We start from the raw sequence: 27,790 nt of genomic DNA on the forward strand, positions 1-27,790 counted from the left end.
CATATTTGCCCCATTTACACAACTATATTCGATCTACACCGTTAATGTAAACAATGAAAAACGCGACGGAGTGGACAAAAAGTTCGATATTCTTCTGCAACGTATGGAAGTACAAATGTAGTTGATTTTATACCCTTCAGAGACAGGAATAAAAAAGTGTGTCACGGTTTTCGTTGATATAAATAAAATTCAAATATGATTTAATGGAGCTAAAAACGGCGATAATTAACCTTTAGTTTGTGTTTGTCATTGATCTGAGTCTTGACGCGTCTAGTATACTGAAACGTTAAAAAAATGTCAAACAGATCTTAATATTATCCCAATCAGATGGTTGTAATATGCATACATGTAGTTTGAAAATCTTTAAGTCGCAATGAACTCATCATTTTATACACATGTACCTGTATAGCAAGTTTTAAATCAATCGATTTGGAAAAGGGGCCTAGAAAAAGAAAAAAGGACATAGTGTTTGACAGACAGACAAAACGCTATGGTCCAAAAGTTTGTTACCGGTAGGAGATATAAACTTAGCAATTTGTTTGATTAGATTTTAGAAATCCTGATAACGACCGTACTAACAGTGAGATATAAACACGTACATTGCGTGCACCTACATGAACACTGACAAGAACAAAGCTACAGTAAGTGGTTATTTATCTTTGATCAATGTTTGATCTCCACTGAAAAGAATAAGAACATTTGAATTAATTAAACAATTTGTTGAGATCTTTAGAAACTTAAAGAGAACTCTATCTTTTTTTTAAGTCCGTGTTGCTTTGCTTTAAATTTTTATTTTACAAAGGTAAGTTTGAATTTGCGATAAAATGATCGTTGTTTATTATTATCAACTAATATTTTGACTCAAATCAGATGTAAATGAGATTGCAATTTTTCTCTTACAAACTTCTAGTGTCTAGATGTAAAGAAAATTATTTTTCGAGATTTTCCTCACATATGCCTACAAAAACTATTAACATTCCTTTGGGCTTAGTCCTTCTCGGATATTCTCATTTTAAAGAATGATCATTTCAATACAAAATCACAATGCCTATGAAGTAATGTTTCAAATGGAAGGAGTGTGATTCTCGAGAAAAATAATTGCTTGATGTGTTACTATATTGAAAAACGGGCCGCTATTGGGATCACGCCTTTTTCTCAGTTTTAATGTACAAGTAGCCATTGGGACTCGGAATCGGATATCAAAATAGATTTTAAAAATGTCGAAATATGTTTGAATATTGATAAAACATAGTAAAGAATAAGCAAGCAATGTATTAAGTAAAAAAATAACTCTAGCCTTTCAATGATAGTGACTTCATACAGCAGCTTTACGTCGGATGCTGTTACATGTGTGTGAAGTTAATCCTTTTCCCCGAAGTGTGCATTGTATTTGTGATAGAGTAGGGGAAAAACGTGGTTTATTCAATTAATTATTCATTTTCTCTGTTCAATATTTTATTCTTCTACTTGCTGATCCCCTAGTGAAATATATTTCACAACGCACATTGCTGTTTTAAAGAGGTTAGTTGTCTTGCTATAGATGCACGAACAATTTAAGAACACTTAACTATATTTCATCGCTTTATTAAGGTTTTAAAACATTGTAAAATAGGTTCAGCTTTTGAGAAGTATAATTAAAGATGGCAATGAACAAACTATCGAATATTATCTTGAATAGATAAAAACTTTTTGATAATCACAAAACCATTTAGTTGAAAACAGGTACGTAAATATCTATCCTGATAAGAACAGCCAACATACCTACCTGGTACATTATATGTACATGACCATACATGTAAAGATGATGGCCAACTTTCTTACTGTTATCTATAATTATTTGCATATTGATATTTGTCTAGGGTTCAAACGTTGGACGATTTTGAATTGGAATTATATCAATGTGTACGTGATTTTACAAGTACATGTAATCAGATTGCTGTCCGAAAAAGTCACGAAAAGGAAACTCAGAATTGAAAGTACATTAACGTTTCATTGTATTTGTTCATTTATAGTGAGCGCGGCCCGGTGAGCGAAACGAACTTTATTGATTGGTGCACGTGGAAAAGAACAAGAAAAATAACTCATCCCTTAATATTTATTTCAAATAATCACACGGCTATTTGATCTGCACCGTTAATGTACACAATGAAAAACGCGACGGACTGAACAAAAAGTTCGATATTCTTCTGCAACGTATGGAAGTAGTTGATTTCATACCCTTCAGACACAGGAATAAAAAAGTGTGTTTTTGTTGATATAAAAATAATTCAAATATGATTTAATGGCGTTAAAAACGGCGATAATTAACCTTTAGTTTGTGTTTGTCATTGATCTGAGTCTTTACGCGTCTAGTATACAGGAACGTTAAAAAACTGTCAAACAGATCTAAATATTATCCCAATCAGATGGTTGTAATATGCATAGTTTGAAAATCTTTAAGTCGCAATGAATTCATCATTTATACCTGTAGAGCAAGTTTTAAATCAATCGATTTAAAAGGGGCCTAGAAAACGAAGAAATGACAGAATGTTTGACAGACATGCAGAAGGAACGATATGGTCCCAAAGTTTGTTATCGGTAGGAAACATAAACTTAACAATTTGTTTGATTTGATTTTAGAAATCCTGATAACGACCGTACAAACAGTCAGGTATACACACGTACATTACGTGCACATACATGCACACTGATAAGGACAAAGCTACAGTAAGTGGTTATTTATCTTTGATCAATATATTGATCTCCACTGAAAAGAATAAGAACATTTGAATTAATTAAACAATTTGTTGAGATCTTAAGAAACGTAAAGAGAACTTTATCTTTTTTCAGGTCCGTGTTGCTTTTCTCTAAATTCTTCTTTCACAAAGGTAAGTTAAAATTTGCGATAAAATGGTCGTTGTTTCTTATTTTCACGTAATATTTTGACTCGTACCGCATGTAAATGAGGGTGTTATTTTTCTCTTACAAACGTCTATTGTCTAGATGTAACAATTTTTTTCCCGACATTTTCCTCACATATACCTACAAAAACTAAATTAAAACATTCCTTTTGGGGCCTAATCCTTGCGGATATTCTCATTTTTTAAGAATCAACGTTTCAGTTTATAATGACGATGCCTAAGAAGTAATATTAAAAATGGAAGGGATGTGGTTCTTGGGAAGAATATTTGCTTGATATATCACTATACATTGAAAAAAGGCTGCTATTTAGACAATGCCTTTTTCTCAGTTTTACTGAACTGGATGTACAATAGCCATGGAGATTCGGAATCTGATATCAAAATAAATTACAAAATGTCTAAATGTGTTTGAAAATTGATTAAACATAGTAAAAAATCAGTAAGCAATGCCTTAAGTAACAAAATATCTTTACCCTGTCAATGATTGTGACTTCATAGCAGCTTGATGTCAGATGCTGTCATGTGACGTTTACCCCTTTCCCCGAAGTGTTCATTGCACTTGTGATTAAGTAGGGAAACAAGAGAAAAGCTGTAAATGTGACAGCAAACCGGTTTTTTTTAATGTGAACAGTATCTATAATCTATTGTCAACCCTGAATTTATGAACACTACCTATCCAGAGAAATAGAGAACTCTATACAGGCTTTAAGTAATGCTAAATGTAATGGTTATACATTGCAACGCATTACATATTTTCAAAGTAATGCTAGTACATAATGTGTAATGCCACAAAATTAGCATAACAAGTAACGATAATGCATTGCATTACTTTCCAAATTCTAGTGCAATGCTAGCATTACATGGCATTACTTTGCATTATTATGATTATTTATGCATGTTCATTTTTTAAAATTGTGATGAACTGAACAAGTGAAATTGCATTTGTTTAAAATAATTTGAAAAATAAACATTATAATGCTTGAGATAAAAATATCAAAGTTGTGTTATTAAAATATGTAAAACAGCATATTTTTGAATTGTCAATATTTAGGAAAAAAAGTTCGAGTCTTAGTGAATGTTGCAGAATAACCCCCGAGGTCGAGAAATGTTTTTTAGAAATATAAAAGCTGAGTCGAACGGTTACAAGACCTTTATTTCTATTCTACTAACACACACCTGCGAATGTGCGGAATATTTTTTTCTCGTTGCCAAGTAAATAATAAATCCAGAGAGGCTCGAATGAAAGTTCACGAGACTTCACCGAGATTTGTTCAGTTCCTGTGAAATTTCGAGCGGAAGTAAATGTGTTCGGATTATATTCTCAAAATACGAAAGAACTGATCGTTTTTCATATCGTATCCAACTTGGATTTATGTTTAAACATGAAAATCATGTAAAATGTATGTTTTATTTCACCTTCTAGCGATTATTTAAATTAAACGATGATATTAAGAACAGAGTTATTGTTCGTGTTCAACCACGTGTAGAGTGGTTGAAAGTATAAACATTTGGTTGCATAATAAAATTATAGCCATGTTTGATGCTTGTTGTGTGCAATACAAGGTTTAAAAAAAATGATGGGTGTCTTTTTTGCATAAAAACTTAGTATATCGAGATATTTTCAAGGAACATTCTGCATGAAATAGTATTGTATGTTTCACTATTGATGCTATTACTACTCTGGGTCAGGCGCGGATCGAAAATAAACCCTTTTGGGGGGGGGGGGGTGTCCCTACTAAGCATGTTAATTGTTGCAACAGCAGAAAAACTTTTTTTGTATTGTTACATTTATTTCTAGAACACATTTTATCCACCAATTAATAAGGATAAAGTTTAAAATCAATATTAATAAACGTCCAGATTTTATATTCATCTACAAGTACCTTAATTCTATGAAATAGACTACAAACACGAGGTACGATTTTTACTGCGAAACTGAAAGGATCACATATAACAAAGTGGTCTAAAATTTTAATGACAATAACATTTGCAGGGGTGTAACAGCTCCGACTATCAGCTGATCGGTTTATTTAATATTTATGGAGAGAGGAAGTAGGTCATATTTTAAAGCTAGATTAATCTGATTGGTTGAGACGGCTGTTCCGCGTAACCCTAAATGTTTTGCTAGTAATGACTTGTTTGTACATCGGTTGTTTGTTTACAAGTACATCGATTGCTGACTATCGATCGAAATCGAATGCAGACGATATATTTTGATATGAATGAAATACACACTTAAATTATTTATGATTTTTAAAATTAATTTTGATTAATGAATTCGATGATTAACGTATTAATTTGGGTTTTTTATTTGGACGAACAAGCAGTGAAAATGTGTTGAGGGAGGGTTTTGGAACAGCCGCGAATAGCTCTTAGGAATAAACATTAAAGGGTACCTGCAGCCCAGCCGATGTTAAACTTATGTCAAATAGTTTATTAACCAAAATTTAATGCAAAAAACCGCATCGAAATCGATGCAAAAATAACGGAGTTACGTCGCTTCAAAGTGGCTATTTTTACCTGCTTTGGGAAAACTAATCAAAAGAAAATATAATTAGGCGATAACGAGGCTTCAGCGGAGGTGACGTCACGAGGTCAACAGGAGGTAAATTTCTTTTCAAAGCTATACAAATTAAATTCGATTTTTCCGCCAAAATGATTGATACAGGTCTGATGTTTTGACTTATCTAGTTATTTTAAGTATTGTAGATTTAGAAATTTGTATCCGTAATTATTTTATTACAGTCAGATTTCTTTTTAAAGGATTTTAAAATTTGCTATTCTCGTCGCCTTTTCCTCGATGAATACGATATCTTAAAACGCTTGTATGGGCAGATTTATGTTCAATATTCATTTTTTTGATTATGTAATATCCTTTCACACATGAATGATCCGAGACAATGACACAGGTGAACTAACGAAGCCACTGCTCCAGACACACGTGTATCTGGGGTATGTATACTCATGGTACACAAGAGAGGGTTTCACACCTTTAGACTGGTAAATTGATTTGTGTATAATAAGCTACTCAATTGTTAAAAAATAAAACAGAAAAATAAATTAGACTGTAAAATCAAGCATTCGTAAGCTAATACTTGTGTATAGTCCGTCAATCAGTGATTAAAGAATCGTAAGACTATCGAATAGTAAAACTAATGTTCGAAGTAAATTCCTTTATTGTTACTTATCTAATAACTTAAATAGTGACCAAATACAATTCAGCAATTTAAACCTTTTTTATGTGATCAAGTAATTATTTCGGAAGTAATTACGTTGGTCCTAATTTCTTATTTAATAAAGTGCAACTTTCTTTCTTTCATTATCTCTGAATCTGAATAAACTTGAACATTTTGACAAAGGATGTAAATAAATGTAAAATGAAATTCCATTATCGTATTTCTAAAAGAATACGAGACAGACTTAATTATGCAGCCATCGTGGACTTTTGCCTTGATCGGTTTATAATCCCGTGTTTGTTTGTTAAAGAATGTACACTATTATGATTGTTATTGGTCCGATATCAATATTATTGAATAATCGGGCGACATCATTTGTAATTTTATGCCTTACACGAGGAATAGACCCCGCGTTACCTTTTACGAAATATGTATTATCAATATTATTAATCAGATAATAATGTCACGGAAAAATCATTCGAAGGAATGACAATATAAACAAAAAAATGTGTATCTTATAACAATAGATAAATTGTCATTTTCCTACATATGCTGTGCATTTTAATGCAAAATGTGTCACACATTTGACTAAATTCATGAAGCAAACAATTTTCCGAATTCGGCATTTTTGTTCGATAAAATACGGGTTAAAACTCAAACAACAGTATATTTAGTTATCCAGGGTTGATAAAGGAAATAAAACAACAGAAAAAAAATGTTCATATATCGAGAAAACAATGCAAGAAAACGAACAGTTTTCTTACGATATTCCTGTTTCTCATACAGCGGCGTTGACCCCGTGACGTCACAGTTCATCTCGCGCCAAATAGGCTTGATTCAAAACTCCTTCAGGTGTGAAATCGGGTTTTCCCCAAATATCTCGAAAACTACTTATGCGATCGCGATCTCTGTAAAATTTTCAGAATGATGTTTTTACACATAGATCTCCATTATATTAAAAATTGACCGACACTGAAGGTACCCTTTAAAGGGAATACACATCGCTCTAAAGGACACCGTGTTATCAATGTTTTTTTTTATAAAGAGCAAGTTTTTAAGTTATAAACTCATGATTGAATCGAGTTTGGTATGTGTTTAAGATCCGATAATTTATTGATGACGTTCGTGGTTCCCTGGAAATTTGATTAAACTGAATACAATTTTTGTTAATTACCTTATGACATGATGTTATTTCACCCATTCTCAAGAATTCATTAAAGGCAAACAAAAACATTGCTCTAAACATGGCTATTTCAAATAAGTTAACAATTGTAACTGCCAAAAAGTCACAAGTTTGATGCTAAATATTTTTAGTAAAGGTATTCAACTATCTTGTGAAGGTTTTAATTTGCGTGTTGATAAGAGCAATTTTTGTATTATAAAAGGCGAGCATGGATCCCCAAAACTACTGACCTTATAATGTAACTAATAGCAGAGAGATATAATGAATTATGATGCCTTCTGTCAGTTTGTCGCTATAAAATCAATACTAATCTATTTTCGCATCGTATACAAAGGGTTTATATAGCGTAAGGATACTATGCCGAAATAATGCACAGCAAATGTTTTCAACGAAAATCTTACAAGCGCCGACAGCGTGTTTAGATCTCACGACGCTAAAATCATTCCATGTAAAAGCCCAACGCGTTTTCCGCTACGCTACATTAGCCGTTGCTGTAATGACGGTAATTTTTTTTTATATATAATATAACATGTAGATATATACGACTGACATCAAGCAATTTAAAATATTATTTTTTCCAAAAACACTACATTATTGACGATAATTTTAAAGTTTCTGATAAACCTTTGGACAAATTGATTGAACATTTTTCAAAAAATTCTAAATGAGAATCACAAAAACGCTATTTTAAATGACGCTTGATAAAGAATGTACAAGAAAAAATTCAATGAGATTTCGTCTGCTAAACGTTTCGAATTTTCTCGGTAAGGTCAAACGTCTCTCATGTCTTGAAAACAACATGAACCTTTGTTGTCTTTTTATTATACAACAACTTGTTGATGAAATAAACAATAAAAACAATTGATTAATTTGAAAAAAACAAACGCTTGCTTTTCCGGTGATTATTTTTAGGGACTAGTGAACACCCGAGCGTCACAGCTACTTATAGCAAAGCACGCCAGTATATTCAACAGTAAGCATAATAATAACAACAGCCTCCGGCTCGTGCACTATGTTTCAAACCCTGACCACTATTTAGGCATAGTTCATGCACAACACAATCTCGGCAAAATCTTTAAAAACTGTCCAAGCATGTGAGTACGAAGCTAATGAGGAATTAGTAAGGCTCGCATCCAATAGTCTTTGTTTGTCACCTCTTCATTCGGAAATGGCGGTGGTAGAGGTATGTTGACTGGACTTTTGTCAAGTGCCAATTGTAATCAAAGTACTGAAGAACTGACGGGAGTTGATTTTGTCGATTTTTATTTATTTCAAAATCAATGATATGTTTTTTTGCATTACAAGTGCATGTAGTTGCTAATTTGAATTACGCACATTTTCATAATATGAATTTTTGGACTTTTTCGACAAGAATGTCGAGAAACCCCCATATGAATCATGTTAAATAGTATTTAAAGATATGATTAATTCAATCACACTACGCATCAGTAATAGAAATATTTCTCGAAAATTGCATGAATCCAAGCAATATTGAACTCTATTCTCGTTCAACCAAACGCTCGGCTGACACCGTAAATCTCCGACAAGGATTTACGGAGACAGCAAAGCGTCGAGTTGAACGAGACTATATTGAACTCTGGCGTAGGAATACATACGACTACAAAAAATATTTAAATTGTTTGTACCATTAAAATCTGACTACTTTCAAGGAAGTTATAAATAAGTTTCAAACAATGCTTTAGCATGCATTACATCGAATTCATCAATTATTTTCAAGAACTAAGTCTTGTCAGCAGCAATGATTTGTGCTGAGGTCCAAACACTGTTTCACTTTCGGTTTGTCTGAGTAACTGCATAGGAGAGTTGATTAAAATCAACTCCCAAAAACTGATTTACCTTTGAACGAGAAAGAAGACAATCACAAAGTAAACTTTCTTTTGAAGTCAAATGCTGGGCTTTAAAATAATATGAAACTTTAAAGGGACTTGGACACGATTTGACTTAAAATGTTCAAATTTTATTTTCCCATTTTCAATGTTTATACTGATAAATATAGAAGTTTACAATGCTATGTCAAAATTTGAAAGTCAAATATTAAGTTATAAGCAAGATATAGAGTTTATAATTCTTTGTTTTGTAAACAAAGCTCGAAAATGTCATTTTTTACAAATGTGTTGTATTGGTGTAAGATTCAATCAAATGTCATTTTGTCTACGAAATGGTATTTCTCTACATTACACTTTTGTAAACAACTGTAAGACTCGAGCTTTGTTTACATAACAACCAATTCTTACCTCTGTATCTCGCTTGTAACTTGACTTTAACATTCAATATTTTGGTCAATCATTTAAAATGCACCAGTTAACCATTTTATACACAAAAAATAAAAATAAAATTTTTGATCTCAAATCGTGTCCAAGTCCCTTTAAGCATATCAATACCAGTGCTCGTAAAAGAAACATGATGTGCTTATCTTTTGCAGTTTGTTTATTAATGACATGAACCAGTGCTTGTTGTCTGTGTTAAACAAAATGCACCTATTAGCCATATATTTTGACCATACATCAATAGCCAAATCTGTTGTGTAAAATTCTAAAACTGCTATGTTCTGATTTCGCCAACCATCATTCCATTCTCCTTTGAACCACTGACTACCAAAAACTGCAGCATACAGCTCCAGATGCATCTCTATATAACCTTAGTTCGCTGAAACTTAACCATGGATATATCTGGGAGAAAAATTGAGGAACCATTAAAATTACTCAAGAAATCATACCAGACACTTAAATCATCTTTAACTTGTTTCGTCATCCTAATTTTATAATACTGCTTTTAAGGTCATCTGAGTGACTCAGGGGACCTAATGCAATGGGTCTTCGTCCGTCGTCGTGCGTTGTGCGTTAACAATTTTACATTTTTAGCTTCTTCTTGAAAAATACAAGATCAATTGTTACCATTTTTGTGTGAAGCATCTCTATTGTAAGAAGGATCTAAATTGTAAATTTCATGGCTCTACCACCCCAGTGCGCCACAGGGTGGGACATGCAAAGAAAAGCAAAATTTTCAAAAATCCTCTTCTCTACTCCCACACATGCATGTGGGGAAAAGTTCTGGTGCCCATGAAGCCCTCTACCAAACTTGTGAAATTCATGGCCCCTGGGCCAGGGGTTCAGGATCTAGGATGGAGCCAATATGACCATGTAGTAAAAATGTGTTAAATCGGAAAAAGTCTTCTTCTCTACTCCCATATTTATTTTTTAAAAACTAAATGCATGGTTTTAATGTCCATGAAGTCTTCTAAAATGTGAAATTGGACATGGGTTTAGGTAGGACGGGGTCAATGTAGCCAAATGGTGAAAATGTAATAAATTTTAGAAAATCTTCTTCTTTACTCCCACACATGTGGGAAAAAAGCTGAATCCATGGCTATGACGTCCACAAACTCATCTACCTACATTTTGAAATTCATGGCCCCTGGGTCAGGGGTTCCTGCTATATGGGGAGGGGGGAGGCAATATGGCCGCATATTGCTAATGCATATAAGGTTTTAAAATCTTCTTCTCTACTCTCACACATCTGTAAGAGAGACAGACTTCATAATTATGTTAACCAGGAGGTCCTCTGATAAAATTGTAAATATTATGTCACCTAGACAATGGGTGTTGACTCTAGGGCGGGACCAAACTGGATGTATAGTGTTAATGCATAAAATGTTTGAACATTATCTTCTCTACTCCCACACACCTTTAGCAAAAACTGAATTCATAATTTTGTAAACCAGGAAATCCTCTACCAATTTATAAAAATTTCTTGTCCCCCGAGGTAGGGGTTCTGAATCTAGGGCGGGGCCAAAACACTCATATAGTGTATACGGTAGGGAATCTTAATGCAGTGTGTGGCTAAAACCATGGCCATTTATGTTAAAAGGTCTACAGACACGGAATAAAAACTGACTGCATATTTAGAAGAAAAAAAACCATGAAGCTGCCATCTTTTATAATATTTCATGCCACCTACATGTAAAGCAAGTATTATGGCTGGGAGAGAGGGAGTAATGTTGTCTTGTTATTTTATTTTGCTTTTGCTAGGGAATTTCAAGGAAAGAAATGAGATGATTCACATACGTGTGTATTTAGAAAAGAGAAAGAATGAAGCTGTGTATCGAAGATAAGATATCGTGAAAGTTAATTGAATTATCTTCCTTGTTTCTTCATAATAAAGTTATCTTTCCTTGCTTTATTTTTTTTTTATAATTAATGGAAATATTAACCATTAAAGTATAATATAATTAAGAAAATGAATGATGAAAAAAAAAGTATTTTTTTTTATTAAAACAAAAAACAGTTTTTGAAGTCTCCAAATGAATAAATAGACTTATTAATAGTAAAATAATAATTGGCTAACAAAAATCACTGATAAACAATACATGTAAAATGATTTGGGTATGAATACTAGATGGTGTTAAAAGAGCGAATGTAGGGTGAAAATTCAGATGTTGAAACTTACGTGAAAGATTAAAAAATTCAGAAGTTGAAACTGGTATTGATAGAATTTTTAAGCTTTAATGCTAATAGTTGTTCTCTGTAATGTTTCTTTAAATGCCTACAAGGAGAGTTTCTGTCTGCCCCTGGGGATGGGGAATGGGGAATGGCAGATTGTTTAAATAAAAGATGTCAACTAGCCACCTTGTTTATCTATATTAACATAATGGTACTGGAAACAGACACCTCTTGGCATAGAGTTAGATGACATATCTTTATAAATTTCGTTAGGTTTTGAAGGTAGAGCTGTCGTCAGTCTGGCATTGATATATAATTCCAAGTGTATATCACCCCATGACTTGTTCTTGGGCAACAAACTTCCTCAAACTGGTGTTGTAATCTTTCCAATTGCCCTTGACATCTGCAATATCTCTGACTGTTTCTAAATGCTTAGCTAATTTAGATTTTTGTTCTGGGTATTTCATGCAATAGGTTGCAGCAAATTTATTCTATGCTGTTAACCGTTCATGCATAGATGAAAAAGTTACCTCGTTTTCCGAATCATTCTCGACCTGGTGGATTGGAAACTGGCCTTGACTGTCACCGTCTTTTGATCTGTAGAGAGAACTAACCTAGCTTTGTCTTTAGACAAAAGGCTTGACAATTCTACTTATCAAATTTAGTTTGATCTGATACCCTTGCATCAATTGGTAGTGTTGTACTAACAAAACCTGTCGGACACTTACCAGCGATTTTATCAGTGTGACCCACAACTATCGCTTCAACTGAGTACTGAATAGTGTTGCACAGATGTCTAGATTCTGTTACCAACCCGTCATTATCATCATTGTTAGATGCCCCGAGAGGGTTTATACTAATACTCCCCTGACTATTTGAAGCATTGTTGCTGTTAATGTTCTTTATCAGCGCAGTCAACTATCTCTAATTGTGGCCGTCACCCGCTGGGTCACCTGTACTGTGGTGGTTTCCAGTACATCTGGGGATAAAGCTAGCGAGACCGCTTCCAAGTTCATTGATGTCCTACGTTTCTTATGTTTTGAGGCAGTTGATGGTTTTGCGCGAGCTTGGCCTGTTAATTTTGGTGGCATACTTATTCTTGATGACGATAGATTAACTAAAAATACAATTACACTGATCTTAGTTAGTAAACAAACATCTGGTCTGAATAGAATGGACAAAAATATGACAAAACATGGAAAATTCAAGATACTTTAAAATCACACTAAAATGTTTTTTTTAAAATAAAAATAGTCTCTGCATGTATACTTTTTTTTTTAAATTATTGTGTAGCTTATTAAAATAAAATGACAGACCTAAGGAAAACATAAATGCAAAATACATGTAAAAACAAAATCCAATAACAACGCGTACGTATATTAATTGTGATAAATAAATTGTAATGAATAAAATATAGGAGACATAGGCGTCGAAACCGGGGCGGGGGGGGGGGGGGGTAACGATTATTTAGTGTACATGGCGTTATGAATAGCAACTGCTCTGCTGGCATATTTTCCATAATGCGCTAGCGCGCATCATGGAATATGCCAGCAGAGCAGTTGCTATTCAATAATAATCACACTAAAATGTTTTTTTTAAAATAAAAATAGTCTCTGCATGTATACTTTTTTTTTTAAATTATTGTGTAGCTTATTAAAATAAAATGACAGACCTAAGGAAAACATAAATGCAAAATACATGTAAAAACAAAATCCAATAACAACGCGTACGTATATTAATTGTGATAAATAAATTGTAATGAATAAAATATAGGGGACATAGGCGTCGAAACCGGGGCGGGGGGGGGGGGGGGGTAACGATTATTTAGTGTACATGGCGTTATGAATAGCAACTGCTCTGCTGGCATATTTTCCATAATGCGCTAGCGCGCATCATGGAATATGCCAGCAGAGCAATTGCTATTCATAGCGCCATGTTCACTAAATAACGTTGTTTATTTCTTAAATAAACTTTCAGAAATTACAAAGTTTTCCATTAAATAAATCTAATTATTTCATTAAAATTAATAATTACGTATAACCCATCACATAAATACATCGCCACGTGTTATGGGGTCAACCTTCTTTACTATTACGCATGCGTATTTACTGTATACAAAACGCATGCAGGGCTCGCGAAGATTCTCCTGTACCACAATTATTATTATTGTAAGCATGTATTTTGCGTGCTTATCATAGGAGTTGACTACAACCTAAATTTATTTTTGTAAGTGAGGCCCCTTGAGGGGTTATTTGACTAATTTATGTCTGTTCATTGTAAACTGAACCGAAATTGGAAAACCATTAATAGATTATCGAGAAAGTGATCATGTGTTCCATTTAGAGAGCCCTCGTATACCACGATGATCGTAGTCAGGTGAATATCTTGTAGTTTTCAGCACGTGTCAATGATTGTCAATCAAAATCCACGTGGTACAAATAAACGATATAGGATTATTCCGGTTTGAACGATTCTTAAATCTCTGGAAGCTCAAAATTACATTTATTAGGTATGTGAAAGAGATTTTTATCTATTTCAACTGTAACAATCAACGTTATTTCCTATTTCCTTACGAAACAATGGGTAAATCTGAAGTTATTCACAGATGTTTTTTCAGACGTACTGTCTCTTTAACGCATTCTAGACAAAATTCTATAGTGATGAACGTTGCTTTTTTTAACGAGGTGGACGCCGTCAAATAGAAATTTATGTTCACACGCCTTGAACTTGGGCAAAGGAAAGAGGTCGTTATGTTCCCAAAATGAAGCAAATTCAAATCAGTGCAGAGCAGATTTGAGAACGATATTTACTTGATCTACAGTACTGATGTAGTCAAAATATTGCTTAAATCGTGGCAACAATTTACGTATATGGATCTGAAATGCTATATGCTGATATGCGACCAATTCTTCGGGAGACGTCGCATGTCGAACATCATTACCCCCGACAATTAGAATTATGTTACTAGCTTTTACTTTTTCAATGAAACTAGCATCCTTGCAGAGCCATTCTTCTTTAAAATATTCTATGATTTGCTCTTAGACCAAGATCCTCGCAGTACCTAACATTCGCATCACTAACTAGGAATTGTTGAAAGCACGAACAATCGAATGACCCAATATAAGTACTTTATTGGACTGCATAAGTAAAATAAAACACGAATAAAAACCTTACGTTTTAAATATCGCTTTGAAAATTTGCAATGCTTAGCTATCGGCGTCCTGAAAGAAAGTGAGAGCCATAATGAAGTGATGCTCCCACAATTTTACCGCGAAATAAATCTATTGTTTACATCCGGTAACGTTGATTTTGTGTTCATGTATGAAGATGCTCTATAACATTCACCATACCGCATGATAGATAACTCTCGCGAACTTAACAGAAATAATAAATCTTAAAATTCTGTTTTAAATTGATGTATTCAATATCTTATTCTCTTCTATTTATCCCACACAATTATAAATATTACTAAAATCTAATGGAACAGTAGTGTTTATATCTTATTCAGATATTGCACAAGATTTCTTTAAAAAGATGTATTTCATGCTTTCTCTCCTTTAAGGTATCTTATCCATATTAGAACCAAATTATTCCAATCTTGAATATCCATTATGTATTTAATACTTTGATATTTATTTTAGGCATTTAAGAATAAAAAAATATTAACCGAGATAATTTTAAAAATATTATTAACTAAGCAGTAAATAATAAATGAAGATTGCATTAAGATCTCAGGAGACAAGCACATTTTTTTTAAAGAAAAAAGTAATTACAAGGAATATAAAAAAATGCTTTTATGGAAAGACGTATTTTATCATTAGGAATACATATATATTGAAAATATTTTTTGTATCTGTGGGTTTTTTTTAGAATTGATTTTTATAGAATAAAAGCAAAGGGGGACAACTCTTCAATAAAAAGGAAAAGGTCATTAATTAGGACACATTCCACACTTGCATATTGATACTTAAATGGGAAAATTATGACCAAATATACTGAGTATTAAGCCCATAAATATCTGTTATGCATCCAGATTCTTTGAATCTGGGGCTATTATGAATCGGATACCTTAAATTTAAAAACAATAATAAAGCAAAAAAATCTGGTAAAACAGTGATTTCGCCACAATCATATCTTTGCTTTAAAATGTACAGGGGGGTCAAACATTTGTGTTTTCTTCGTGATACATGGTATAAACTTGCATGCCTTCTCTCAGCTTATTGATACAAATTTTTAAATGTTTAAGGACGTAAGTGAAGGTATCGTATGAAGGGACGGATACACAGCATTCTGTTACACGTACTTAGAACAAATTCCGAATTATTTTTCATAAAGTAATAAGGAAAATAAAATATGAACGGTTGAGTATTTATGTTGAATTTTTATGACTAAATCTTAAAGTGAGCCCAGCAAGGCACTCCTTAATGAAAGGGGAGACGCACACGCCTAAAATGTTTACCTATATAAATAACAAATCAAGAGATATCAAATTAACAAAAAGTTTGTTGTAATAATGGCTTAAAAATTGGAACTCAAATATCAACAGCAACTAGAGGATACATATAAATGAAAGGCAAATAAGTATATCAATTGCTTTCATGATATTCAACATGCAAAATGTAAGATATTAAAATATAAAAAGAGTTTAAATAAAATAAATGTGCATGTGGAGGATAAGTCAATTTTATCTGTTTCCTATATTTATTTTTGTGTTTACATGTAGTTTTATTTGTAGAACCATCAACTCGTTACAGAAAAAAATGGCTCAGTACAGTAAGTATGTTTTTTGTTAAACTTTTAAGTTGTAAATCATAAAAGACCAGTTTTGTAAAACACATTTGCATTCATAGTTTTTTACAGGAAAACAACTCAGTTTGTGCATAAGTAATCAATATCTAAATGATTCTATATGATTTTACAGGTATTGAAGATGTAGTCGAACAATTCGAAAAAGGAATGTTTCTATCAGGTATTCAAATTAATAGCATAAAGGCCATTCGAAAAAGTCCCGATATTTGACAATTTAATATTTGGTGTTTTAAAAATGTGCATAACTGCCACTTATGATGAGACTGAGATATTTTTGAATTTTTTAAAAGAATGCTTCATAATATGAGATTTGTTCGATAGGATGAATAGACGGCTGAAATTATTGGTAAACACAATACAGTCATGTTTTAGACTGTAATTATCAATCAAAATAAAAACAAACTAAGTATATTTAGTCCATTTGAATTTAATAAATTATATATAAAATGCATAAAGTCTATAAAAAAACAACTTTAAACAAGTTCTTGACCTCATATTTAAAATGCAGAGAGGAAAAGCAAGGAAAAGTTTTGAATGCACAGTCTCAAATATTTAAGACCTGGCTCCGGGATCATGAAACTGTCTTAAATTTAAGTTAGAATTTTGTCTGAAATGAAAGATTTAGACTTAGTTAAGATTGCTTTCTTACGTGGATCACAAAACGATCTAATAAAAAAACTTAGCTAAGATTTGGCCTAGCTTAAACTTCATAGTAACTCACGCGATTTTTCGACCGAATTTGTTAAAAGTGGAACTCTTCTTCGTTTGCAGATTCCAGTCGGCTGCATCGTAAACATTATTATATATCACAAAGTTAAAAAATTATATTTAAAAGATGTTTCACACAAATATAAGCACAGTTTCTTATTGGATAATATGTCGGTCATTATACAGACGTGTTTACACACTTTCACTTTTACAAAGGGAAATAACTTCAATAGCAAGTCCACAAAGGGAATCAAAGTACCGAAGACCTGACGGGAGTTGATTTTGTCGATGTTTTTTTTTTTATTTCCAAATCAATGAAATGTTATTTTGCATGAACATTGTGTATTTTCTAATTTGAATTACGCACGTTTTTATAATATAAACTTTTGGACTTCTAGGACAAGAATGTCGAGAAACACCTATATGAATAATGTTAAATAATATTTAAAGATAAAATTAATTCAATCAAACTATGTATCAGTGATAGAAATATTTTTCAGTAATTGTATGAATTCAAGCAATATTGAACTCTAGTCTCGTTCAACCAAACGCTCGAATGGCACGTACATCTCCGACAAGGGTTTACGGAGACAGCCGAGCGTCGAGTTGAACGAGACTATATTGAACTCTGGCGTAGGAATACATACGACTATAAAAAATATTTAAATTGTTTGTACCATTTAAAATCTGACTATTTTTAAGGTATTTATAAATAAGTTTCCTTGAAAAACAATACTTTACCATATATTACATCGAATTCATCAGTTATTTTCAAGAACTAAGTCTTGTCAGCAGCAATGATTTGTGCTGAAGTCCAAACACTGTTTCACTTTCTGTTTGTCTGAGTAACTGCATAGGAGCGTTGGTTAAAATCAACTCCCAAAAACCTAGACTATAAATAGAAAACCGAGAACGTGGGAGCCGACTTCTTTGCTGTTCATTTCTTCATAAAAATCCAACGAGTGTCGCCATTTTGAACTTATTTAGTAACGATCTATGTACTTAAGTCTGCCTAATAGCAGTCTTAAGATTTAAGACAATATTACAGACTTAACCCTAAGTCATTTTTTTGTGATCCACTTTAAGAATAATCTTAAAATTTAAGTGCAAATTTATTGACTTAAGTCTGACTTAAGATTTAAGACAGTTTCATGATCCCGGAGCCTGACGGCGTTCACAAGCAAAATCAATTCTTAAGATAAAGTAACTATTGCTGTTTTTTTTTTTAAAGTTTCTTCAGTAGTGTTAGTGCTAGAATTTGTTTCCTGTGTTTTACCCACATTATTCATTATTACATTTTATTTATTTTAAAACTATTCATGTTTATTGTGTTATACTATAATATCTGCAATGCGCCAAAACGAATACCAAAAAAGACAATCGATATAAATTTATATTGAACAGATGACTCGGAGACAGATGATGAACCAGACAAGGATTATAAATCAGACGAAGCTATTGAATTAGAAAGACAACGCGTTATTGGGGTTGTCAGAGGTAATCAACGTTTTTTCCTTGTTTTACTAGTTCGGAAAACTAATGAAGATATAAAAAATTTAAATGAATGATGAACATTTACTAACGTTTAATGTTGATGCTTACAAAATCAGAAAAGATAATCAAACAAAATTGAAAGGATAACCCCAGGACATGTATATAAAACGGTTGCCGAGGCATTAAGAACATTAGAAAAAAATATTAACGTTTTATTTTGTTTCTTTCCTTTTTTTGTAAATCAAAAATGTGTATTGCAATTGTTCTCACTATTACTGTAAACAAAAATGTGTATGAATTATGAATAAATACTACACACCTAAAAGTGAAGATAAAAATATAATATGTAAGAAATAATGTATCATTCTTTGGACTTAGTTATGGATGTAGATACGAGTTAGTCACGTGATCAAATGTCATAAAGCCCGAAGAGCACTTACCAACCTGTATTTATATCCCGATATACATCCAAGATGATACCTTTTATATTTACATTTGTTGAAAATGATGACGATATCCATACATTCTTCTTTGTGATCACCTAGAGACCGCTTCAATTACCAAGACGTCGATTAAGATGACGTAACAACAATGTTGCAAGTATTTGATCGTCATGATAAATAAATATGACACTTCTTTTGACACGACAACACTTTTTTTATTGTATTAAAGTGAAACAGAAAGAAATTCACTTGTATACTGAAAAAAAGATCGAAGCTTGGCGGAATAGTACAACTTCTGTTGAAGTCGCAGAGCGGTTTGAAATTTGAAAACAAAGCGATTGAAAGTTGAGTCAGAGTCTACCAAGGCATTTTCAGGGGCAACTCTATCGCAAAATTACAGAATGATTTTCCTCCGACACTATTATAATAGAGGAAAGCAGTTTCAAATTCTTTTTACGGAAGAAATCGGACAGAAAAACACAAGGAGTTAAATTTGACCGTGAATAGACTAAACACGAAAGGTCTGTGATACTGCGCTTGCGGTTTTGATCAGGCCTGTTATACGAGGCAGAAATGAATTTGAACTGATTTTAACCCCTTTGACGAATTCCGGTTGTAATTTTCAAGAACGCATCGTTACGATATTGATTCATTAACATGATTCTGTTTACAGCCTATCTATAATACATGAATTATTTATTTCCGCAATTAATGTTACATTTTGTAAGAAAATGAATGAAAAACACTTTGTACATATTGTATAAAAAATACAGATACGTTTTTATTAAATTCATGCCTAAATTTTGTTATCATTAAGATAATTAGTAGCTGTAAAGGTGTTTACAGCATAAGTTTAGTTTGATAAAAAAATGATTACATAGAAAAAGTAGTTAACTATATTATCCATGCGCTACTTTGACATCTTCACCCATAATGATGTTACGCAGAAATAACAGCGGATTTCACAAACAGTGTTATATAAGGGAAAAAAATTGCAAGTATATAATATATATATTACTGTCCATTTTGTTTTTTGATTATATATATATATATATATATATATATATATATATATATATATATATATATATATATATATATATATATATATATATATATAAAGCACTAAAAATGGTTAACGACGCGAACAATAGAATTTGTCAAATTTTCGGGACAACCAGTCCCTTCTCAGGACCAAAAAATAAATTACATGAGTACAAAACCAAGAAAACAAAATCTAAAGCTACTACTAAACTACTTAAGAAACTATAAAATAGAACAGCTACATTATAAACATTTGTACACACTCTTAAAGAAGGTGTTGCTACTGTCGCCGATCGCTCTAAAGTAATCAATCGACTGCCAACTTCACGCCTTAGTATCTATATATTAGATCCGACACTTTAAAGATGCCTAGTGTTGTTGATTCTATTCAGTGCTTTATATATATATATATATATATATATATATATATATATATATATATATATATATATATATATATATATATTTCATAAGGACTGAAATTTTCACCAACGCCTTTTAAAAGTCACAACCATGAATTAACAAAAGATATCGATGAATATACATGAAAGCTTAGATTGGCATAATATTTCTACAGTGAGAACACAGAGAAAGAAGAAGAGTTTATCACGGAACCTAATCTTGTAAGAAACAAATCTACATTCAATCCAAAAAGAGGAAGAAATGATGTACTAGATACTGTTTGTGACACCTTAGAAAACATTCCTCTTAAAAATAACGGAAAAAAAAACAAAAAAGTAATTTAACAAAAGAAGAAGAACAAGTTATGAAATCCTTATCAGATGACTGTACAATTGTTATCAAAAAAGCAGATAAGGGAGGCGCTGTAGTAATAATTGACGCTAACTATTACGAAAGAAAATCACTCAAATGCCTTCCAATTGAGAATTTTACAAGGAAATACCTGAAAATCAAGATCGTAGAACTATGCAGAAAGTAAAAAATCTACTACTTCAACAGAAAGACACATCCTCCGTTACGAACAAAGAAGCTTTATTTTTGACAGACTTTGAATACAGAGAATGTGTATTCTACGGCCTACCTAAAATTCACTACTCAAAATATAGTTGGAGAAGCAATTAAAAATCAAAATTCTGATTACGTAACATGCCTTAAACCAGAGGATCTAACTTTCAGACGAATTGTAGGAGGACTCAAATCACGAACTTAACGTCTCAGTCAATTACTGGACATTCTTTTGAAACCTCTTTGCACAGAGGTGAAGAGTTTTGTGAAAGACGACTTGGATTTTTTTTTTAGATATTTGCCAAATACAGTAACACCAAGTGACAAATTAGTTACAATGGACGTAACAATCTTGTATTTTAATATTACAAGTACGCTAGGACTCTAAGCATTAAGTTATTGGATTAATAAATTTCCAGAAAAAATAAACAATTGTTTTGAAAAGAATTTCATTTTAGAAGCAACGTAATTAGTGTTAAACAACAATACATTCGTATTCAACAACACCCATTATGAACAAATCAAAGAAACTGCAATTGGAACAAAAATGGCCCCCACGTATGCCACCCTTACCTTAGGATATAAAGCATCTATATGATAAAATAGATGCTTTTCTTTGGTTCAAACTGAAAACATCAAGAAAACGTGGAAGAGATACTTGGACGACCGCTTTATTATCTGGAATCAGGAAAATCCTTGATTAAAAAGTATTCCATGAACTTTTAAATAATATAGACCCTGACATCAAATTTACAATTGAAGAAAGTCAACATGATATTTCATTTTTGGACAAATGTATAACTCACGAGGGAGAGAGTTTATCAACAGACATATACTACTAACCAACGGATACGCACAAATACCTTCATTTCGATTCATGCCACCCAAGGCACACAAAACGTACGATTCCATACAATTTAGTACAGAGGATATGCACCATAGTGAGCGATACTGTAAAATCTAAAAATCTCCACCGGAAACAATTAATGCATACTTCGTCCCCTATATAACATCACAAGAAATCATTCCATTTGTTACCACCTACAATCCGAAAAATAAGAATACTCTACCGTTTGTTAAACACCTAAACGAAGAACTCAAAACAGATGAAAGGATGTGTAAAGTTTTCGAAAATTTCCGCATAATAGAAAGTAAAAGACCGCATAAAAATCTGAAACGCATACTTTGCAAATCTTACTTTCGCAATAACAATTTGCATACAGTAGGAAAATGTCCTGATCAACGATGTGGAACCTGTCCATATTTAAAGGAAGGAAACACTTTAAAATCGGAGACCGGGAATTTATAGTAAACTCCAGCATGACGTGCGGAACCAAAAACCTAATATACTGTATAATGTGCGGGGGATTTAGACAATACTACATTGGCGAAACCGGAACTATGCTCCGTACTAGGACCCGAGTTCACAAACAGCAAATTATACATCCAGAATACCGTAAAATAAAAGTTAGCGAACATTTAGAATTTGCGGGAACGGCCATTTTGCTGTGATTCCGCTTTACAAGTTTTTTAGCGACAACGAAGTGGAAAGGAGAGAAATAGAAAAACATTATCTACCAAGTATTATTCCTTCTTTCTTACGGAAACTACTAGTTAATTCATAACTATAGAAACGGCCAGATTAAAATCTTCACACTCTGTTTATCGAAATCTACAGCGGCTGAAACTAGCAAGAATCTGACAGGACAGATATCGACATGCCCTGTTTATTGATTGGTCCAAACCTACAGCAACCTAGGAAAAATCACGGACAGCACGAAATAATCATGACGATATCAGACTCAAAGTCTCACAGGAGACGATTATGCTGTTTATTTTAGCAAACGTACTTGCGTACATTAACAGTAATTTTGTGAAGTTTACTCACTTTTCATAATTTATCAATTAGCTAAAATAAATATGTTAATATAAATAATAAAATGCTTTCTTTGATGATTCATTTGGTTTATGAAGGTAGCGATGAACGTGGGTTATCACCAAATAACTGAATTCACCAAATCACCACTTGCAAATGTTTTCTCTTATACCTCACTGTTTGCGCAATCCGCTGGTATTTCTGCATAACATCATTATAAGTCAAGAAGTCAAAGTAGCGCATGAATAATAATACTTTTTTTTATGTGGTAACATACTTATGCTGAATCATACCTATTAGATATCGTAATGAAAACATAATTTAGGCATAAAAAATAAACGTATATTTTTTTTTGTTATCCGAAGTTATATTCATTCATTTTCTAAAAATATAACATTAATTTGCGGGGGATAAATAATTCAGGTAAGATAGGCATGTAAACAGAATAATGTTTATGGATCGACATCGAAACGAGGTGTTCTTGATAATTACAATCGCAATTTGTCAAAGGAGTTAATTCAGTTAAATTTATTTCTGACTTTTTATCAAGTCTTGACCAAAATCGCAAACGCAATATCACAGGCCTTTCGTTTTAGTCCATTCACGGATCACGGTCAAATATTTAACTCCTTGTGCTTCTTTGTCCGTTTTGTTCCGTTAAGAGAACTTAGAAGTATAAATAGCTTTCCTATATAATGTCGGAGGAAAATCATATTGCTTTTGAATCTGATTCTGCGAAAGAGTTTTCCCCTGAAAATGCCTAAGTAGACTCTAAATCAACTTTTGATCGTTTTCTTTTCAAATTTCCAAACGCTCTGCGACTTCAACAGAAGTGGTACTATTCTGCCAAGCTTCAATCGTATTTTTCAATTGTACAAGTAAATTTTCTTTTCTGTTTCACTAAATCATAATAAAAAAGTGTTGTCTTGTCAAAAGTAGTGTCATATTTATTTATCACGATAAGCAAATGCTTGCAAGATTGTTGCACTATTTTTGGTTACGTAATCTTAATGGAAGCGGCTTTCTAAGTCATCACAAAAAAGTATGGAACATAGTTATTGTCATAATTTGCAACAAATGTAAATATAAGAAATAAGGTATCATTTTTGGATCACGTGACGAACCCATATTTGTATCCCGATATACATCCAAAAATGATACCTTATTTCTTGACCAAAGCACTTTATTGTTTAAATATATGCAAATCAAATTTGGTTGTTAACGAGGCCGAGTACAGAACGAGTACGCACGCTTTCGCGCAGCGTTTCATTTGTATTGTGACGTCATCTTTTTGCTTGGTTGACGCCATGGCGTGATAGTTTCAACTGCAGATATTCGGAGAAATTTGTTGAAAATAGCTCGTTTGATGCGTAAAATTGATGTTATATTGTGGAATAAACATAAATATCTCGAAGTATAAGCTATATTTTGGCTCGGGTCGAAAACGTGAAGAGGGTTCAGCAAGCCTAACCCTCAGTCAAGTTTTCTTAACTCGTCTAATTATAGCTTAATTCATATATTTCAAGACAGTAACCATATATTTTATATTCATGACCCTTAATATGTGATGTTATATATTTATTTATTACTTAAATATGTCTGAATGTTTTAATAACACTATAAAGATAACCATATCCGCCTTTGGCAAATAAAAAATAGCCATTATCTGACAAATCTTGGAAATTGGGCATACAAAAATCAACTTTGATAAGACCCCTGGAACAAACCAGGAGGTAAAAGGTTTTTTTAATTTGACTTTTTTATGCCTTTTAGCAATAACTTAAATATGTAGAACAGAAAAAGAAATCCCTAGGGCAGAAGTTTAAAAAAAATGTAAAAAATGTGCAAAATTCATACATTTCAAGCAAAATCCCGTAGGGTCCTATGTTAAAAATTAACAAACTTTGAAATGACCCCCTAAACAAACGGTGTGGTAAATGTCTTATTTTTTTATCTTAAAATAATAATTATATCAGTAGAAATTCATGTAGAAATTTTCATTCAAAAATCTAGGGCAGAAAAATTAGACCCGGCCTTGTTAATTATGAACGAAACCTCGCGTAATATATGTAGTCGGGCACTAAATGGTCATTAGGTTGAGGTTGAATACTGTATACGATAATCAAAGAGGATCGGGGCAATACACATTATAAAGATCGTTTTAAACAACTTTTTTTTTCTCGTTTTAGCAGGTTATTATGACGACAAAGATATAGTAAAAGGTATGTGGAAAACAGTTCTGCACCACGGACGCGGATATTTTGAAGGTCTTGCATCAAAAACATTGTTAGTGTGTAGGATAGACGGTGTACATGACACTATCACATCTTGCAATGACAATTTACACGCAGAGTACATACTAATAAATCACTTGAAAACAATCTACAACGGACCGATGAAGATGACTGTTTATATCAACAATTCTCCATGTGCTGAATGCGCAGAAAGGTTAAAGAATTGTTTAGAGACAAATGTGAATATTCAATTGATTTTGCATGTCACACATCTATACAATATTAAACGGAAGTCTTGTAAATTGAGAGCAGATGCTGGAAAGCATGAAAACCACATGCATTATATAAAGGATCACGAAAATACTTACCGTGGTTTGAGGGATCTAATGAGTCTGGGTGGTAACCGCTGCCGGATAGAATCGTTTACTAAAGAGGTCTGGGAAGCCTTACTCGCTGTCATGAACATGTCAGAGGAATCCAGAAAACGAATTATGCGTGCATACGGCTTGAAGTTTGAACACTATGATAGGAGCAGACAAGGTGAAGACAGACGTATTAGGAAGGATCTAAATCATATAAAATCACATTCAGATCCATGGCACGATATTTAGAAACAGGGATGATTTTAAAGAGTTCAACTGCAAATTGCAAATGATGCATGTATGTACATATGTTTAGAAAAATGTATGAGTGTTACGCTTTATGCACATTTCTGTATGTAGTCAATTATTTTGTTTGCATAGAGAATACTACTTACATATATGACTTTGATATGTTGGCGTGGTCATAAATAATAATAAAAAAAAATAATCGCCACGTCTTTATGTTCAATGTTTATAAACGTTAAATTTTTAAAGGTTACCAAACATTGTTATATACATGTACTCATGATTCATGTCACGAACCCGCTTAAAAAAACACGTAACCTTTTCTTAATTATACGAGTAGGCTTGGGCATTCAAAATAAATGATCAGCGGGAGAATGTATGCAAAAGTGAGCGTCTAAATTTTACACCCAATGGTGCTGTTTCTTAGAGACACCGCTTTGTAACGTGAAATTAAATAACCTTCTTTACATAAATAAATATTACTTCTCACGACGACGCAATAATATGAAAAATCCATATTCTCATGTTAGTTTTTTCTTATTTATCATTTCAAAAGTAATTTTATCAGAGAAAGTTTACGTATGTATTTTGAAAAAAGAAACTTCTATAAAAATAGGCGAAATATCATCATGGTGTTACGCATTTTATTTTCAGTTAATTTAATTAAATGTGACAAAGGGGCATATTCGGTCGGCTTTTTGGGGTAACATGTACATGAAGTAAATTTGATGCACGTTCGATGTTTTTGTTTTGTTTGTTTGTTTTCCTGTGTTTTATCATAAAGATATATCAAGAAATTACGTACATGTCAAAGGCAATCTTGTGTCTCCTCAATGACATGTGTCAATTTGAATCTAAATGATTTCTAAGTGGTAAGCGTTTCAAAGCTTTTAAAAAGTTTTGAAACTGAATTTCCCCAGTTTTAGATCTGAGGTTAAAAGTACATATAGATAGTAATATGTAGCGAAAGCCATATATAGGCATTTTTTCTTCCGTTATAGACTATTTCAGAGTTAAAGAATAAAATATTTTGCTGAGTTTTAGTTAGCCCGTGGGCTGACTAACTAAATTGAATAAAATTTCGATTGCGCTTGCGTAAATTGGAATTCTGAGAAGGACTTAGACTGTCCGTGTTAGAGAAATTCGAAGTAGTTATGAAACTGGTCAGTTTTTAAGGTCAATCTGTGCATAGATGTATTGAAAGACTGTCAATGGGTATTGTCTGTAGCAATGGTCCGAAATCCGTATGTGCAATCACAGCATTGTATGAACATCGCTACAAGTTTACCTCCTCACCTACAGCTAAACGAATGAGAGTGCAACCTTCATATACACGTGCATATTATTATAATTATGGAAATTATTTATCTTGTATTTTATCGCTTTTATTAATTTTCAGAACGACTTCTTAATTTACATTCCAATGTTTAATTAAATAAATACAAGATGAACAAAATTTTATAGCATAAAAATGAAAACAGTTCTTGTATTTACGGCAATTTAAATTCAAACACGTTTATATACATGTAAATGTGCATGTGCGAATCTTGTGTATAAGATAACCGCTTACCGCGAGGTAGTGCAGCCGTGGCTGATCTCCTCGGCCGTGGACAAAGGATAGATTACGAAAAGGTACAACGCACACACGCACAGCTCAGAACCCATTTAGATTTGAAAAGTTTGCAGTATAATGACTAAAATTTATCAAATAGAAGATCTTATTTTTTTATTTAAAAGCCCCAACTTATCTATGTCTGATATTTCTTTAGATTGAGAATAGCATTTATTAATTAACTGAACGATTTCTGAATTAACACCCTATCGTTTAATCCAATTGAAGAAGAAAAAACCTTTATGTTTAATGAAAACTACAATTATTCTTGAGTTCG

The 27,790-nt window shown here is 32.5% G+C and overlaps 1 protein-coding gene across 1 annotated transcript; it reads left to right on the plus strand.

Moving 5' to 3' along the window:
• The first annotated feature begins 548 nt into the window (after window positions 1-548).
• LOC136273849 (uncharacterized) lies at window positions 549-26,070 on the plus strand. The gene is made up of 7 exons (XM_066079493.1): window positions 549-641; window positions 2,620-2,706; window positions 2,830-2,867; window positions 16,455-16,492; window positions 16,641-16,688; window positions 18,641-18,733; window positions 25,249-26,070. The coding sequence occupies exons 4-7, from the start codon at window positions 16,480-16,482 to the stop codon at window positions 25,902-25,904; spliced, it is 810 nt and encodes a 269-aa protein (XP_065935565.1). The 5' UTR covers window positions 549-641; window positions 2,620-2,706; window positions 2,830-2,867; window positions 16,455-16,479; the 3' UTR covers window positions 25,905-26,070.
• The last annotated feature ends 1,720 nt before the right edge of the window (window positions 26,071-27,790 follow it).

Source organism: Magallana gigas, chromosome 1 (genome assembly GCF_963853765.1).
Source record: "Magallana gigas chromosome 1, xbMagGiga1.1, whole genome shotgun sequence".
In the NCBI taxonomy this organism is placed as follows: domain Eukaryota; kingdom Metazoa; phylum Mollusca; class Bivalvia; order Ostreida; family Ostreidae; genus Magallana; species Magallana gigas.

Excerpts from the sequence above, each read along its gene's own strand:
- LOC136273849 (XM_066079493.1), top strand. Across the intron at positions 16,689-18,640 it reads AAAAGGAATGTTTCTATCAG|ATGACTCGGAGACAGATGAT; the intron begins GTATTCAAATTA and ends TATATTGAACAG. Across the intron at positions 18,734-25,248 it reads CGTTATTGGGGTTGTCAGAG|CAGGTTATTATGACGACAAA; the intron begins GTAATCAACGTT and ends TTCTCGTTTTAG.